The sequence below is a fragment of the Coturnix japonica genome, chromosome 5, assembly GCF_054131305.1.
Source record: "Coturnix japonica strain WE chromosome 5, WE-NBRP24, whole genome shotgun sequence".
Classification (NCBI taxonomy): Eukaryota; Metazoa; Chordata; class Aves; order Galliformes; family Phasianidae; genus Coturnix; species Coturnix japonica.
In genome coordinates, this window is record NC_140667.1 from 12,523,065 (window position 1) to 12,540,106 (window position 17,042).

A 17,042-nucleotide genomic window follows, 5' to 3' on the forward strand; every position below is an offset into this window, starting at 1 on the left:
TACAACTGAAAGTTTATTGAATTCCAAGGAAAAAAGCATCCAGTTCTACAAACATCCTGATTCCCACCAAATGTACACCAAGAAATGTGGAAGCAGGGCCATCTGGAAAGGCTAAACAAATATGCAGGCAAAAGAAATCAACACATCACAGTACTAAGAGAAGTTGTTGCATAACTGATCTACACTCAACATGATGAGACTTGGCAGTAGTGATCTTCAGTGTGTCTTTACTAGAATGTTTTCCAAAGTTGTGCCCATCTGCAGGAAAAAATGGTATTTTCTTAACCTGTTTTTTTTTTTTTTGTGTAACAGTAAGTTAAATATTTGAAACCACATTAAAAAATAGTTGGTTTGCCAGCACCCACCTGGGCCCTCTAAACCTCATGCTGTACTCTCAAAGATAATGTAAAAAGGAAAGGTCGGGAGAAATCAAACCTAGTGGAAGACCTGTTTTTATTTTCACTGTTTAAACAATTCCGCATGATAAGATCATCACCTCTGTTCCCACATTCTACAGGACTTAGGAAAAGCTCTAAATGTGGGGTAATTGTTTTTTCTGTGGTGCTCATGATGACTTGAGCTCCAATGCAAACCCCAGGGAGCTGCTCAAACAAAGCACGCTTTATTCTCTCATGCGAGACTGCAACTATCCTTTGCCTGCAAAGTTCTCACTAACAAAAAGACTGTAATTTATTTTTAGTAGCTTAATTTATAAAAATGAAAGTGGTCTGGGTGGCTATAAAGCAAAGCATTAGACAAAATGGTATCACATGGGTCCCTGACAAAAAAACCAAAAACATAACAAAACAAGAGTATAGAAATTCTTGCATGTTTCCGATTCGTTCCATCACTCAAGACTCTTCCTCCTCTCCCTCGTCATCTATTTTAGGTCGGAAATTTTTTCTATTTCTCTTCTTGCTGCAATGGAATCCAACTTTTTCTGCCAATGGCTCTTCACCCACACCATGCTCATTTTCCATATTCACGTTCTCCACCATCAGGCATCCCTCCTCCTCTGTTGCCTTTCTATCAGCACCACCTAAATGTCCCAGCTCTACCTTATCTTCCTCCCTCACGTCATCAGTCTTTACAGATTTTCCTTTCAGATCTGTTTTGATTTGTTTCTTATCACCCTCTCCTGTCGATATTTTCTTTTCTATTCCATCAACACCCCTTTTTGAAGGTTTGGTGAATACAATCCTCCCAGCTCCACAGCTGGAAGGATCCTGGTTGAAATATGGGGTGTAGCTGTCTTGGGCAGCTGAGCTTTGTTCCTCCCTTCTTTTCTTCAAGTCTTCTAGAAATTCCATAGCCACTGCCCTGTTAGTCTTGTCACTAGACTCTGACACTCCATCTAGGCTGTATTTGGTCCAGCGCTCTGGGTGTGCCACATAGTCAGGCACTGCTGGAGACATTCTGGGAGACTGCACTGGTCTGGTTGGCTTTCCAAGGCTTTCTGGTATTACATTACTTGACATGGTAGTTGGAGGTAAGGGACGTTTAAACCTCCCATCAACAACATTATCTTCAGACATTGAGGGAACAGACAATTTTGCTGCCTCCTCCAAGCAATCAAAAATACTCTGGCTGCGGAGAGAGAATGTAGAACTCATGCCCCTCAGAAGGAATGGCTGAACAGGAGACCTCTCGCTGCTTTCTGATGGGTCAGCAGTGTCCCCTGGTCTGTAATCCCCATCATCTACAGATGGATCCTCAGGAGATATTGTATCAACTTCTGCTTCATCTGCTAATCCCAAATCATCGGAATCAGAATCGCTGAGCGACACTGCGTCAGAGGGCTGAGCTCCTTCGTAGTCTGCTGCAGTGGCAGTCCTGGTGCCCAGGAAGGGTTCAGCATCATCCTGATCTCCCATCTTTGAGCTATCACTCCACTGAGGTCCTTAATGCAGGCCCAGGAATGGCTGTAAATATGGTTTTCCAAATGTCCAGCAGCTTTAATGCCTACAATATAAAAGAGCATGAAAATTCAACTGCGCAATGAAAATCACACATATGACCATCACTCTGGGACAGTCCTGATAATGATTACTGCTATATCACAGTACATTGCTGTGGAACAGATGCACATTAATATTAAAGACTTCCACAAAATTCAGTACAAGAATGCAAAGTAATTATAAATAGTGATGCACTGAATTTCACTGAAGGTAACAGCAAGACCAATTGCTAAATGATGAGCATAAGTTTTTTGAATATAACTGTTCCACATATCTTCTTCCAAGAACAGCAGTGATTCTCCAAAGTACACCGTTCATTTACCCATACCATATAAATCCATAAAAACAAATCCTAATCTCTTAGACTTTCTTTTGTCTGTTGCAGTTCTTCATTGCCAATTCACATCTGTCCCCAATCATATTCTACGTATTAAAAAGGGCCTTGCTGCTGATCAAGGAATGTATCAGAACAGCCTGTAATGTCTCAGAGCTACAGTTCTGTGTCAGCTTTAAACTGACAAAGTACAAGGTGCACTCCTTCCTTGGCTTTAAGCTTTTACGTTATTACTAGATAGTTGCAATCACATGATAAGTGAGCGTGAGAAATGAATTGAGACAGATTATGAAAACTAATTGCATATGCCATGCTTGTGTGAGCACACTGGAAACAAGGGGAGGGTGCAAGCAATGGTCAGCAAGAGCTGCCCATTTGGTCAATCAAAAGACACGGTGACCTGAACCCTGAGTTCCAGTACAGTACAGGCTGAAACACCACTGCTTGTTGGGCAGTCAAAAATAGACTTGGCAAAAATACACTTCAGTTCAGCTCTCCAAAACGTGAATTAGGGAAAGTGTTCTCATTTACTATTAGGTTAAGTTAAACAACACAATTATAGGTTCTTCTGAAAAGCCGCAGTAAACAGACATGGGAAGTGTGCTGGTCACTCACTTTCTCCTGAGACTGAGTCAGCTTCCCCTCCTGAGGGTCAGTTAAAGCCACCAAAGATCTCAGCACTTCCACCCTAGAAAACAAACATTTCCATCAAGATACTGGAAATGTAGTTTTAAAAAGAGTTTTGAAAATAATTCTTTCTCCCTGAGTCACCCAAAGCTACAGAGCAGAGTTCTAAATCTGACACAAGCTCAAGCTTGCATAAAAGTCTTCAGATAATCCTGAATACTAGCAAAAGAACAGCACAAACCTAATAGGACAGGCTCCACCACAGTTACTCAGTCTCCACATTCACAAAGCCAAGTCTTATTCTCTACAACAGAAGAGAGACTTTTAAAAAAAAAACAAAGCTGTAATTTACACATGCAGTAAACAATTAGTAAATGTACTGTGTTAACTGCAGCCAAGAAGGTACTAGATATGCACTGCAGGTACTACATGCCAATAGGAAAGAGACCCAGGACACCACAGAGATGCCTGCAAAGAAAGGTCGTATTTACCACTAGAGACACATCTGCATGAGGAATTAGTATGTGGAGAAGCTTGCAAAGAACTGAATGGCCTGAATGCTGTGTTCTGTGTAGTCTGGCTGTGTTTTGACACCGTTGCTTTTGAAACGTGGCCTCTAGTGCAACCCCCAAATGCAAAATAATCATTTGAAGATCCTGCACCTTTCTCTTTAGTTTTATAACACATGAAAGAAACGAGTGCAACTCAAAAGAAACACCAAAAAGCAGGGCTGAGCAAAACAGATGTTTCAGGCTATGAATGAGGGCACCTCTTTGCTAAGAGCATTTGTACAGAAAGGGAAAACGTTGCTACTGGAAGAATAATTTAACAGCGTTAATACCAAACACGCAGATGCTGACAACACACCAGACAAACTCACACGTTCATTACAGCAACGTGGGCACTGCACAGCACACACAGGCCCGTGTCTCTCTGGCTGCCACGTTCTCCATCAGCCTCTCCCATCCTGGCCTCGCTCTGCTGGCTCTGCTCACCCTCCTGCAGCTGGGAGGCAAACACAGAGCTCCGTCACCCCAAATCTCGACCCCATTCTCATCGCACAGACAGCACTACGACACAACCCACCGCCTCACACTGCACCATGGGCCCATATACCGCATTCCTTGCCAACCCAGGACCCAGCTCCCCGGACCGGGATCCCCCCCCCGCTCACACCCAGCACCGAATAAACGCCCCATACCCCAAAGCCGCGCAAGCCCGGAGGAAGGTGGAGGTGGGGAAGTGCAGGAAGCAGAAGTACAACCCTGCTTCCCGTTAGCGTCACCTCGCTTTGCATCCTGAGAGTTGTAGTTGTCTGCGCTTTCCCCGTTGGGGGCCATTTTGAGAGCGACGCGGCCGGACTACAGCTCCCAGGAGCTCGCCCTCCATTTTGCAGCCTGTGGAGCTGTCGGGGGTGGCCCCTCCTCACCCAAACCGCGTGGAAAAAACAAGTCAGGCGTTGGTTTTTTCCTCATCTCTTGGGCTTGGCAGCAGCGAGCGGTTCAGAGGAAGCGTGGAGTTTTTATTTGCATGTACTTTATAACCAGAAAGCCTTCAGTCACTGGGGTGTGAGACAAGTGTCCGGCCAAAAGCAAGTTTCCATCCTCTGTCCCAAAAGAACATTTTTTTGTTCATGTGTCAAGATGTGGAATTCTGTCGGAACATGTTTTATTGGTGTTGGCTGAGGCCATCTGGTTCTTTTCCCCCTTCTTCAGCTAAAAGCTTTAAGTTCTAAAGCAGAGGCTCTAGAGGTGTTTCCCCATTTGGTAAGCCTTTCCTTAAACATATATACATGTACAGCGGAGACACAGGCAGATGGATTCCTGTCTGGAGGGAAGAGAGAGGAAAGCAGGGTCCTTTGGCATGTGAGCAGAAACAGGAGTCACAGGCAAAGACAGGCAATGGGCAGGGGAGACACAGACAGTGGCTGAGGGCTGAGCCTGCTGCATAATGCTGTCTGGACATACCAGCAGCAGGCAGGGAAAGGATGTGCATTAAGCGTGGTCATGCCCTATTTTTGTAAGGGTGGAGGCAAGCAGCATAAGCCATGGATCTGGGGTTGGGCTTTTCTTTGTCAGGATGCAGCTGATGGCTAAGGTTACTACAGCAGCTGTCTGTATCCTTTTACTCCTTTCCTGTCGCTGTGCAGAAGGTGAGTCTCACACACCGCAGAGAACTGGGGATGAGCTGTTCTTTGCTGACTGCAGACAAGGCAATTCACGATGGTGAATGTGCTGTTGTGTTGGGATTTTTGCTATTGCTTGGTGACAGCTGAAATAAAAATAATGAGTCAGATCCTAAAGAAGAACAGATGGTAAAGCCTAGCCCTAGCCAGCGTGAACTAAGATGGCTTGAAGAGGGGTGCGGGACTCGACATGGCTCTGTGTGCCATCACAGGACATCTTCCAAACAAGTACACCATGCCTGGGACAGGCATAGCTCTTGTGCAGAGATTGCCCTGTGCCTCTGCAGGGAGCAGTGCGTCTTCGTTCAGCCCTGCTGCTGGGAGCCTTGTGTTCCTTTCTTGCACATAAATCTGCTGTTGGCCCCTATCCGGTGACTGTTTCCGCTGCTCAATTGGCAGGCTCCAGCCCCAGCCTATGCACTGAAGGCTTCTGCACTTGGAGCCTGGGAGAGGCTGCCTGTCCTTCTCTTCATGGCTGTAGGAAACTGGCAGGCAATTCCCCGGCAGCCACTGTGATACTGAAGGCCAAGCACAGCGATCCAATGTATTTTCTCCATCTCATGCGCCCAGAACAACTGTGGACATGAGTCTGGTATGGCCATGCTCAGCTTGATGCCAGAGTTCATGAGGGGAAGTAGGGAAGGAAAGGAACATTTTCCTGTAGGTAAAAATCTCAAGCACAGCGTTGCACAGCACATCCTCCTCTGCTGGAAGACTGCAGTTGCACCAAGCCAGAATGAGTAAAGGCTGGGGGAAATAATCACCTGACCTCTCCCATTTACAAGAAGGAAAGCCTATAAATATCCTTGAAACCCGGTGGGATGTTTCCAGGATTTGGTGCTTAACACTGCCTTTCTCCTACATCAGTTTTTGCTTACCTGTTTTACTTTATGCTTTCTTTTGGCTCTGGCTCACATGCAAGCAGGTTTGATTTATTCCAGTGCTGTTTACTCACACTGGAGTTTTCACCCTGCTAAGTGAGCAATGAAAAAATCAACTCATGTGGAGGGAATATATTTAATGAAGACAGGTATCAACCTGACTCTTCCCAATGACAAAGTTACTGCCAACCTGTAGGAAGAACCTGCAGTTGTTTTCTGTTAGGGACACTGCATGTGTAAGACAGGATTTGCCTGGCCTCGCACCACCACATTTTGGGTGCTCTGTTTGAACATGAGGGGATTCCCTATCAAAACAGGGCCAAGAAACACTTAGAAAGAAAGAAAGAAAAAAGTGATTAAACTGTAACAAGAAATGTTACTTGTAACCATCAGACTAGAGGGGCTCCTGAATCCCAGCAGAGAAATGTCAGGAAGTCCACCTGCCTATGCCTAACTGCTGCAGCTATATACCCACTATAATGTATCTGCATGTGGGAAGATGTGGGCTTTCCAGCATTTTTGGCAGCTGAGTTGTGTTTTCTTTCTTCTCCAGTTCCCTGGGCTTTGAAATGGAAGCAGCGAGCTGCCTGCATCAGGCAAGCTGCTAGAGGTCAGCTGAAATGTTTGCACCACCAGAGTGCATCTTTGTGTATCTGCCTCCTGCTGAGCTTCTGCCCTGTGCAGGACAGCGTGATGCTCCCTAGGCTGAAACTGAGGAATGGTCAGGCAGAAAACACAGAAATTAACACCGCACCCTTAACTTCTATTTGGTGCATATGGGATTAGGGGATTCTGGCCCGTGTCTATCACTTAATCGAGCACCAGGCATGCAGTTAATTATGTTTGCCTTTCCCCTTCAGCACCCACTAATGCCCAGCAAAGGCTGCAGCGGCTCAGAGCAGGAATTTGAGTGCAGTGACTGAGACATTCTTCATCTCTGAGCCAGGCAAGTGGAGCTGGCAGCTGGAGAAGAGGGAGGGAGGGTGCCTTCCCCTGCAGCAACTGCTGCTGTAAACAGCTCTGTATGGGAGAGCTGCCTGCTCCCAACACCCCATGGGAGTACAGCACAATGTGGTTAGAGCTCAGACAACATCTAAGCTCAGAATGGACATCAGCAATTTATACCTTTGCTACTAGTCCTGGTCCTCTTAGTAGGAAGCAATTAGACACATTGCTACTGGTAACACAAACAGCCCAGAATTGGTTTAGGAAATAGAGCTGCCCAAAGCAAAAAATACATCCAAAACTTCTCATTAGAAATGCTCTAGAAAGTTCTTTTAAAACTGGTCAGTGGGGGCAGAGGATGAAAGGACTCCGCTGGGAAAAGCCTAAATTAGTATACAATTGCTTGACCAAAAAAAAAAAAAAACCCCAAAAAAACAAAAACCAACAAAAATACCCCCAAACAATAATCTCTAGTAAGTATTCCTAAGAAACAGGAGTCCCTAGTAACATCCCCAGTGAGTCAGCCCTTCCCTGTTAAGTCCTTCAACCTTCTGGACAAGAAACTTTTGCTCAAAAAAAGGCCAAGCCGTGGCTGGTGGTGTAATCTGAGAAGAAGAGGGCTGCAGGCTTCCACCCACCCTTCCCCGCACAGTGGTTTATCCGTGCAGCTCACATGTTCCTACGCAGCAGGACCGCTGTTCTCCGAGAATAACCAGCTCCTTCCCTGAACAACACCTTAAAAGGGCCTGGTTTGCCCATTTCTCCTCTCAGCATCTCAGCTCAAGCGTGGCATACAACTCATTTGCTTTGAACACGTGTTAATGCTTAGACCTGAAGTGCCAACAGGGTACAGCATACAGCTGGAGAAGCTTTAGGATCCCAGCTATGTTTCCAGGCTGGAGTCCCAAGGCATACAGCCCAGATGCCAAATACGTGCTGTGCTTTGCCAGTTTGTTTCTACTATTGCCTCTCTCCCTGTTTAACACCAGCAATTCACATCAGTGTAACATTAGCTCCAAAAGGACAGGAATAATTTCATCCCCATCTGGAGCAGCACCACAGTCCAAGCGTTTTAAGGCATGAAGCAACCAGCATCATACTCACGGGAAACTACCTGGAAGGTCAGCTAAGGACTGCATTCCCTGCAGCCCGACTCCTGCTTCAAAGTGAGAACAAGACAACCCTGTTCCCTTGGAAGACGTGGCAGAAATTGGTACGCGATGGAAAGAAACAAGATCTGACAATACATCATTAAAAATCCACTAACGAGGGAGTGGTTTGCTTTGTTCCTTTTTTTTTTTTAATTTTTTTTTTAAATTGTTTTTAAATATAACTTTTTTTTCCTTTCTTTCCAGAAGTCATTACTTCTGACTCCATTAACATTCAGGTAAACAAGTGAAAGAACAGATGGGCACAATCTCATAGCACGGGTGCAGCTGCTGCAAGCAGGGAGCCGGGCTCTCCATCCCTCTCTGCATCAGCACAGGTGATGGCTGCAGGACAACCATGCTTTAGGCACAGTGAGGAGTCCCAGCCAGGACAAGACAGAAAGGCAGATGTCAGATCGCAGCGCTTGGTCTCTTCCCTCACTGCTCCCCTGAAGCTGCAGAGGCTCTACCAGACCATCTATACAAACAGCCCCAGGCCAGAAGGCAGCAGAGGTCTTTGGGGCCTATTTCCAAGTTTTGGGTCAGTTTAGAAGCCACTTAGGTATGCATGCCACTGCCACAACCCCAACCCTGAATTTCAACAGTCACACATTCTGCAATACACATTAGCTCCCCCAGAGCTGCATCCTCATTCACCCTTCAGCACCATTCCAGCCGCATCCCCAGCCTGCCACCCCCTCCCCACCCACGCTGCTGAGGCCTGGTTCACAAAGCATCCTGTCGTTAAGATTAACTGGTTGTAAAATTGCAGCGGTTCATCACACGATGCACACTATGAGAAATGTTTATTAAATCGAGTTCTGTTTTGTCTCTTAAAAAAAAAAAAAAAAAAAAGGCAAAAAGAAGTTGTTAAACACACTGCTTTGTGGCATGCTCCACAGTATGAAAAAATCCCAAGCATTCAGTTGAGCTGTCAGCAGCTCTGTTTGACTTTTCCATGTGGTCTTTGAACTCAGACCTGGACAGTTCACTCACCCCCTCCCCACAGCCCCCATCCTCCCCATCACTCTGCTTGCAGCTTGCTGCCTCTTGCTTCAGAAAGGTGCTTCATGGGGGAGGGTTTGTATGCACCACCCACAATTTCATCTGCAGCCACTCTGGGTCAACCCGTACAACTGAACATGGGGACTCTCAGCTGAACTCCAAAGAAAGCACATCTCTCTCCCCACAGAACTCCTTCAGCCCCTCCCGTGACATCCCCATCAGCACCCACAGGGACAGGAGGCAGCACATGGTCCAAGCAAACACCCTGCTGCTCTCCCTGCTCCCTCAGCCAGCACTATTTTTCTCCCAGTTGCTCCTGCACGGGACAGCCCGGATCCCTGAAGCTATACCAGCCAAGGATGCACCTGACCTGCATCGAGTTCTCTGCAGGGAGGCCTAGTCCATCTTCAAACAGAGCTGCAGCTACTTACACAGCGTCAACTGAATACTGAACAATATCAAAAACACGGTACAAGAAAACAGAATTGAAATGCTTAATGGCATATTTATACACATATTTATCAACAGTCAACAAAAAAGTCGTCGAGTTACACATCCATTCTGTATGCTGACAATCCCGATGCACATATATGTAAACACACATGCTTGGCCGATGTATACATCAATAGCCACAGAGTAGATGACGTGGAAACGAGCTATGCTGGGGAGCCTGGAAGGGGTTACCTACTGCAAACCCGAAGTGGTGCTGGAAGCACAAAGTGAACATTCAGGGCAGTGTTGCTTTAAGGCTGTTTCTAAGGCTGAATCTTTTCTTCTCCAAACCCCTCAAAACAAAGGTCTGTGGAAGCACGTCCTCCTCTTACCTAGCGCAATTTTATATATTTTTCTCCCTCTATATAATTCTTAAAGGCCCTATATACTAAAAGGCAGGAATGGGAAAGGGGTGAGCGGAAGGGGAGAAAAGCCACTGCAGGGATCAGCTTGCCCCACTGCAGGAATTTCCTGCTCCATTTTGGCACCCACATGCCACAGACAAGGTGATCATACTGACCACAACTCTCCTCATCTGATTTGGAGCTCCTCCCTGCAATGTGAAGGGAGAGTGAAATCCTCAAAGAAACAGAGATATTCCTGAAGTGAGGAAGGTGACTGCAAGTTTTACATCTTCCCTTCCCTACTTCGATGCAGCAAAGAGCTGAGAGATGCTAAGATTTCCAGCTCAGGTGCCCATTTGGACTAAGGAAAAGGCTTTGCTTAAAAATATATATCTATAGAACTATACATATAGATAATCTTTTTAGAGACACTCTGATTTTATTACATAGATCCTGGGTCACTCTTCCCCTCTATGTACATGGTAACAGTGGCATACAACAGAAGCCACATACATCTAATTGGCAACCAGCGCTTACCAGGGCACAGGGAGGTGTTTGACTGGTGCAATAATCCTGAATTCCCTTATTTTGGTAAGCTGATCTCTAGGTACTGTAACTGCAAACGAAAGGTCTTAAGAGAGAAACAACTGTTTTTCTTCTTTTTTCCTCAAAAATCAGACTATGAATTTATCCCAGCAATGCTACAGAGTGAGACAATATGCTATAAGCAGGGAAAATTTCACTGAGCAGAAGAGTGATGCAAAGATGAAATTTTAAAGCATATACGCATACAGCTGGGAACCCCTATATGTCACCCTGCGGTATGTAAATGTAGGATTTTAAAGGTTAAGGACTTCTTTTTTTCTTCTTTTAAAAAAAATCTTGCTTTTCTTTTTCCCTGATATCATTTGTATCTAAGCATCAGTTGGAAAGCTCTGTACAATGCTAGATTCACCCCAGAAATATATGTATATAAACATTCAGTGAGGTTTAAAGAAAAAAATAATAGAAAAACTTAGCTTTCAGGATGTTCTATTAGAAGAACTGGGGCTCAATTCACCCCCAGCCACCGACCCTTTAGCATGACAGATCGCTGGAAATGAGCCAATTTATAAAGTCAGAGCTCATAGAAAAACAAAACAACAAAATAAAGCCATAAAGATCTTTCCACTTTCAGAGTAAAAAAAAACCAAAACAACACTAGCGTGAGCTGCATAAGAGTTTATCTAGTGATGCAAACAGATCCGATAGGAGCATTCACCTCCACCTCCCCGAGATGCAACACACCCAGCCAAACCTGGGCTGCTTCCCTTCCTCTCTCCTGGGCTTCCCAGGCAACAGTGTGGAAACGCTGGGAGTTAGGATGATGGTAGGAAAAGAAAACAAATGACCAAAAAAAAGCTAAATCCAGCTTCAGCATCAAACTATGCATGTATAAAAATAATAACAATAATAATGATAAAAAAAACAACCAAAACCGTCTGTGTTGAAAGAGTAAAAAGCAAGGCAAAGATTTCTGATAACAGGCCGCAGCCTTCTCCTCTGTACGTCCTCCACCACTGTTATTTCTGAATTTTGGGGGCTGGGGAAGGGGGAAGGAAGGAGTAGATCTGCTACAGCAGCCTTCCCTATCACACAAAACTGATGTGTAACTAACTGAGCCACAAGGATACGGGAAAGTTTTATTTATTTAAAAAAAAAAAAAAAAAAAGTACTTCAAAATAAAAATGATAAGTACTGTATGGTAATATTGGAAGTATTTATATACATTGTTTTCTTTGTCTTTTGTTGAAATGTCTCCTGGTCACTTGGTGGCACTTGGGGTCCCCTCCAGCGCCGTCTGCCCTGCTCCCCCCTTCCCCTCCCCGCTCTCACGCCTCAGTAGACGGAGCTGTTCCTTATGCCGCAGCACAGCACCATGCTCAGGATCATTTCGAAGATCTGTCAGGAGACACAAAGCCACCAGTGAGGTGCTGATCCCCAACACATGGGAGCTCCCCTCTCTTGGAGCTAGGGATTAAGCCATTCTCATGTACCACATTCTCCAAGTAAGCACTCTCATTTGTACTTGCTCTGCATTGGGTCTGCTGGGTGGGGGTCCAGCTTCCCCACTTCCCATCCTCACCGTGGTGATGCTTACCATGATCACGGCAACCACGATGGCAGCAATACCGATCAGGTACAGCTTCCCAGAGAAGAGCTCGTCAATCTTTTTGTGGCAGCTTGCGTCAGCCTGAAGCAGAGAACCACCACAGTCAGCACCTGCTGTCCTCCCACCTTCCCCAGGCATCCATAAAAGCACTCTGAGGTCCCTGCTTTCCCCTTGTCCCACTCGTGTTTATAGGTCCTGGCTCTAGGATTCCCCAGTGGATGTCACCTCTCTGCGAGCTCCCCAAGCAGGAGCAGCACGGGGAGTATCAAGAGGAACCTCCAATGTCCCTCTATACAAACTCCAAATAAACAACAGCTCTACCCTGTATTCAGATCCCAAATAAATCCCCAGCTTTCCATGGCAGTGCTGAAGGCAGAGCAGTCAGTCCTACCTGCAGCAAGCCTTTCAGGAAGTCCTTCGAGCACAGGTCATCTCTCCACAGAGGAGTGAGTGTTCCAACCACAGCATCAGGACCACAGCAGTCCAACTGCAAAGAGAAGGAAAAAAACAGGTTATAACACAGCAAACCATCTCCCCTGCAATGCTCTCCTCACCACTAAACATCTCCAAAAGCCACCCAAGACTTTAGAGGCATCTTGTATGTGTGGGGGGGTGGGGGAGGAAGGCAAGAGGAAGAAACAACTCTACAAATTCTACTTTTTTATTCACATGCAGGGCAGCTGCTTCCTACAGTGATCCCAGACATGTCTGGCCTCATATCCTGGATGAGAATGAATACAGCTCTCTCCAAAGACTTGTTTCCTGCTGAGCAGAGGAAGTCTGAAATGCAGCCCCTCAGAGCAATGTTTGTCTTGCACCGAGTTATACTTTATTGAGAGTGCTGAGGTAAATTAAAAGTAGTTTTATTAAAGCTCAGGCCACGCTTCCTCACACAGTGTGAAGGACAGAATATGTAAGGAGGTGCAGCTCTGTTACCCGGCATCTAAGAAGCAGTAGCCTTACAGAGTAGGGCCTGAATGAAGCATCATTTGCTTTGGACACTGCTTTTCCTATCCATTTTCCTGCCCACAGTTTCTCCTTCTTCCTCCCACATTCTCATTTCCTCTGGCTGAAGGAAATTCCTACACAGAAGAGCTTTTTTTTTTTTTTTTCTTTTCCATAGAGCTTGGAAAGCAGGCAGCAAAAGCCTAGCAAGAACAGTCTTGCTTCACCTCAATTCTAAGCACTAATAATGCAGGGTTGTCCTCACTCCAAGCCCTGCAGGTGAATTTAATGCCTCTTTCTCCGTGGGGAGCAGTTCCCCAGCGGTTGCCTTGGCCAACTGTGTGTAGCTGGAGCAGAGCTCAGCGCCTCACCGTTTCATGGAAAGTCCTCACCACAGCCTTCCCATTGCTTGAGTCTGAATCCGCCATGAGCGCCTGTTGGAACGCTTGGTCGTAGAACTGCTTCACGTCTTTGGCTATCTAGGAAAGACCAGAAAAATTTCCTTTCAGCCTGAGAAGAATAAGGAAACCCATCCAGCAGGTTCGCCCAGATGGCATTCACAGGCAGACATACTGTTCTAATAGGTTTGGACCCTTTTTATTATGGAGAAAGCTTTGTCTATCATGGGGTAGGACGTCCCCCATCCTGTAATGGCTGCTCGAGAAATAACAGCCATGCCCCAGCTCTGCTAGCTGGCCTGATGGACTGCACACACCCACCAGGATCTGCTCTGCAAAGCGAGAAAAAAAGAAAGAAGACCAAGAAAAAAGCCTAATTCACTTATAGCTTCTCCTCCAACACTTCCCAATCATTTGGGAGAGCAATGAAAGGAGAACAGGCAATAGAAAATACAGGCAACTATGGAAAGGAAAGCGCTTTCCAGCTCACCTATTTTTGCAGCACGTGCTGAATTAGCACACAAATAAAGGGACTGTGGCAAAAAGGAGCACCATTTCAATCGCTTATCCCAGCATTTCCCCATAATCACTCAAAAAGTTGGCTTTGGAGGGCGATACTCTCTGATTATGGCACAGCACCCAGCTCTTCCCTCCCAGCCCATGAGACGCACTCACACAATACTGGGGAACAGCCAGCTGTCAGAGGCTTCCAAGCAGCTTGCTTATTGTGGCTGAAAAGGCCAACACAAAGCTGCCCCACCCATTTCAAACTGAAATTCATTGTGAGCTGCTGCGGTCACTGCTTTCACGTGGGCAAATTTGTTTCTCCCATATCCTGGAGCTTTCTACCTGCGTGCAGAGCCACAGCCCTCCTCACCCTGCCTCCATCTTGCTGTGCCACTTTACTCGCACATCTTGGACTGCTTAGGATTCCTTGGTACAAGGATGTTTCTATCCACAGCCCTGAGCTATGTAAGAGCTGAGCAGGTCCCACCTTCTGCCAGGGCATGCATTACTTGCAAACTCAAGTTCACTTCCCACCAGTGGCAGCCAGGTCAAACCCAACCCTTGTGCCTGCACAGCCTCCCCATCCCACAGTCACAGGATGTAGAGCTGCCTTACCTGATCTTTGTTGACGAATCCCCAGATTCCAGCTGCAACCTCACAGGCAAACAGGATCACCAGGCAGGTGAAGAACTGTAGAGACAAAGCAGGAGAGGGATGCTTAAGCATAGCTGTACAGACTGAAGAAGCAGTAAGGGGTGGATGACAGCACTTCTAGTGAAGAAGACCCAAGCAAGGTCTCTCACACACTTATCCCAAACACATAATCCTACAAGCCATCAGATGCCACTCCATTCCAAAGCTCCCTACTGACAAGGCTGAGGAGAGACAACCAGAGTCCCCTCCCCCGCAACCCCCCAGAGACAGCAGGCTCAAGGATGCCTCATGTATCACAAAACTAATTGCTGCAGGAACACCCAGCCAGTCCTCCCAGCCTGCCCCAGGGTAGGAGCTGCCAATGCAGAGTTAAAAGCACATTCTGGCTGCTGAGGAGCTGCAGGGCGTCAGAGGATGATTAACGGCCAGCTCTCAGCCCTGCAAAGATACTGCAGTTTTTTGAATAAATATAAAAAGTGATGCCTTCCCACAGCCTTGCCCTGTTGGTGCAGCTCCCACACTCCTCCTTGCCACCACACCAAGCCTTCTTCCTTCTCTTGGTTTGTGTCCCAGAAACATGCCATGGTGGTCAATCTGTCAGACTGGAAGTGGGGTGCTGCAGAGCTCACACAGAGCTCAGTAGGAGGGTTCACTCTCATGGTGGTACTCTCTGAGGAAAGGTGGCTTGTTCAGCCCAGATCAGGGGATCCAGCATTCTGCAGACACAGTTTTGCTAGCTGCAAAGCAGCACGGGTACAGCTCTACACCATAGCACATGCAGGTGCTCCTGGCTGGGTAATGGAGGTCTCTGGGTCATTCCTGCAGTGCACCCCAACTATGCTGCCCTAAATGTCCTTGGAGCCCAGTGGGAGCTCTGGCCAGCAAGAAGGGCCATCAGAAAGCACCTCCAGCCTTCTCCTGGCAGGCCACAGCACGAACACATGTGAGCAGCACCCAGCAGCTCGAGCTGCTAATTTCAGCCAAAGCAGACAGCTTCCCCAGTGGGCTGCAGGTACGTCGTACCATCTGCCCTCCTAATCCTCTTTCCAACTTCAAGAGGGTACGAGGGGCAATTCAGGTTCTGTAATTGCTCACGCTAACAAAAAAAACAACCCAAAGCTGTCAGACCTTGCTGCAGCCATCGCTGTCAGATTTGCACAGGGGCTCCTCCTATTCCTGGTAGCACCAATAAAGCCTGCAGCAAAACCCTGCTCTTATCCACCAATGTACAAAAGCGCTTTATAAAAGCTGAGGAGAAGCCCCTCCTTAGTGCCAGTGTGGATACAGAAGCAGCCTGGGAGTAAGCAAACTGTGGAGCAAGGGGAAGAAAGCTCTCATTCCTCCTGTTCTAACAGGGCCTACACCCATGGGTCACAATCTTCCACACTGATAGCATCTAGCAGCCAGCGTCTCTCTGAGTCTTGTAGCCCCTGCCTGGCAATGTTACGAAGCCTGGCACCTGGTCTGAAGCCTTACCGTCCCCAGAAGGCACTGCGACTCCTGGATTGCACCGTAGCATCCCAAGAAGCCCACGAACATCATGACAGCACCAACCGCGATCAGGATGTAGATACCTGCAAGGCAGAGCAAGAGGTAAGGGATGATCTATGGAAGCATCTCATCATAGCCGGGCATGCCGGCTGCCCACTGCTGCTAATTACAGGTGTGCATAATTAAATCCTGGGAGACAGAGGAGCAGCCGTGGAGGTGGACGTGGCAGCAGCAAAGCCTGCTTGCTGCATCTCACCCTGCTTGCTGCTCCACCAACACTGACATCCTCAGGTTCAAACCTCTACTCTATTGTTCCTCCCATTAAAATAAAAGTTACCACTATCACGAAGCATCTTTGGGGTGACTTTGTCCACAGAGAATCCCTCATCCTTAGCCAACCCTCCCTGCTCAGTGGGATGCACACACCCCAGCAAACCACATAGCATAGAGGAGAGTCAGACCTCAGAGCACCCCAAGTAAGTAACACAGAACCTTTTAAAAGCAAGCACCCCCAAAATTGCTTGATCGGTGATAGGAAGAGGCCATAGCAGGGAATACAAAGGCACTACAGCATCCTGAAGGCTGCATCATAGGAATTCCCATGGCACCCTATTTTAAATACTTAAGCAGAGGAAATAAAAATGATGATTTAGCGTATCTTTTTAAACAAGCAACAGGGCGTATGGTTTGTTTATATTATACATCAAACAAATATTTATCCCACCACAAAACTAAAGGAAAAGCACTGCTTAAGCATCTCATTTAATACAATCTAGCTTTTGTTTGTTAGAGGTGCTTCCACAGTGAAGTCTTCTTTAGTTCAGCTTACTAAACTCTCACAGCAAACTTGCTTCCCAACTATTCCAAGGCTGGGACTCCAGGCACAAATTGCTGGGAAACCAAAGCTTCACTCAAGAACCCAGAGCTGCTCTCAATGGCCAAATGCTGCCAGTTTGGTTGCACCTCGCCTAGCTCC

At 46.7% G+C, this 17,042-nt stretch overlaps 2 protein-coding genes across 18 annotated transcripts in view; both read right to left on the reverse strand.

The window, feature by feature from the left end:
* On the reverse strand, positions 1-11,630 carry TSSC4 (tumor suppressing subtransferable candidate 4). Of its 16 annotated transcripts, none has more exons than XM_085550028.1 (5): positions 4,205-11,630; positions 3,800-3,924; positions 3,161-3,223; positions 2,908-2,980; positions 1-1,962 (listed from the first exon to the last, which is right to left on the reverse strand). In XM_085550028.1, the coding sequence occupies exon 5, from the start codon at positions 1,872-1,874 to the stop codon at positions 852-854; it is 1,023 nt and encodes a 340-aa protein (XP_085406154.1). In that variant the 5' UTR covers positions 1,875-1,962; positions 2,908-2,980; positions 3,161-3,223; positions 3,800-3,924; positions 4,205-11,630; the 3' UTR covers positions 1-851. The 16 variants fall into 16 exon arrangements, with proteins under 16 accessions (XP_085406154.1, XP_032300624.2, XP_015719398.2 ...); XM_032444733.2 differs by lacking the exon at positions 4,205-11,630 and adding an exon at positions 4,121-4,149; XM_015863912.3 differs by lacking the exon at positions 3,161-3,223.
* The window catches only part of CD81 (CD81 molecule), a 27,789-nt gene continuing 19,614 nt past the window's right edge, over positions 8,868-17,042 (reverse strand). Inside the window, exons 3-8 of one of the 2 annotated variants that reach the window (XM_015863902.2) lie at positions 16,052-16,149; positions 14,537-14,611; positions 13,388-13,495; positions 12,463-12,558; positions 12,060-12,152; positions 8,868-11,860 (exon numbers count right to left, since the gene is read on the reverse strand). In XM_015863902.2, coding sequence (XP_015719388.1) covers positions 11,798-11,860; positions 12,060-12,152; positions 12,463-12,558; positions 13,388-13,495; positions 14,537-14,611; positions 16,052-16,149 — 533 coding nt within the window. In that variant the 3' untranslated portion in view covers positions 8,868-11,797. Of the gene's footprint in view, positions 11,861-12,059; positions 12,153-12,462; positions 12,559-13,387; positions 13,496-14,536; positions 14,612-16,051; positions 16,150-17,042 lie in introns of those variants that run through there. The other variant, XM_085550039.1, reaches the window with a different exon arrangement.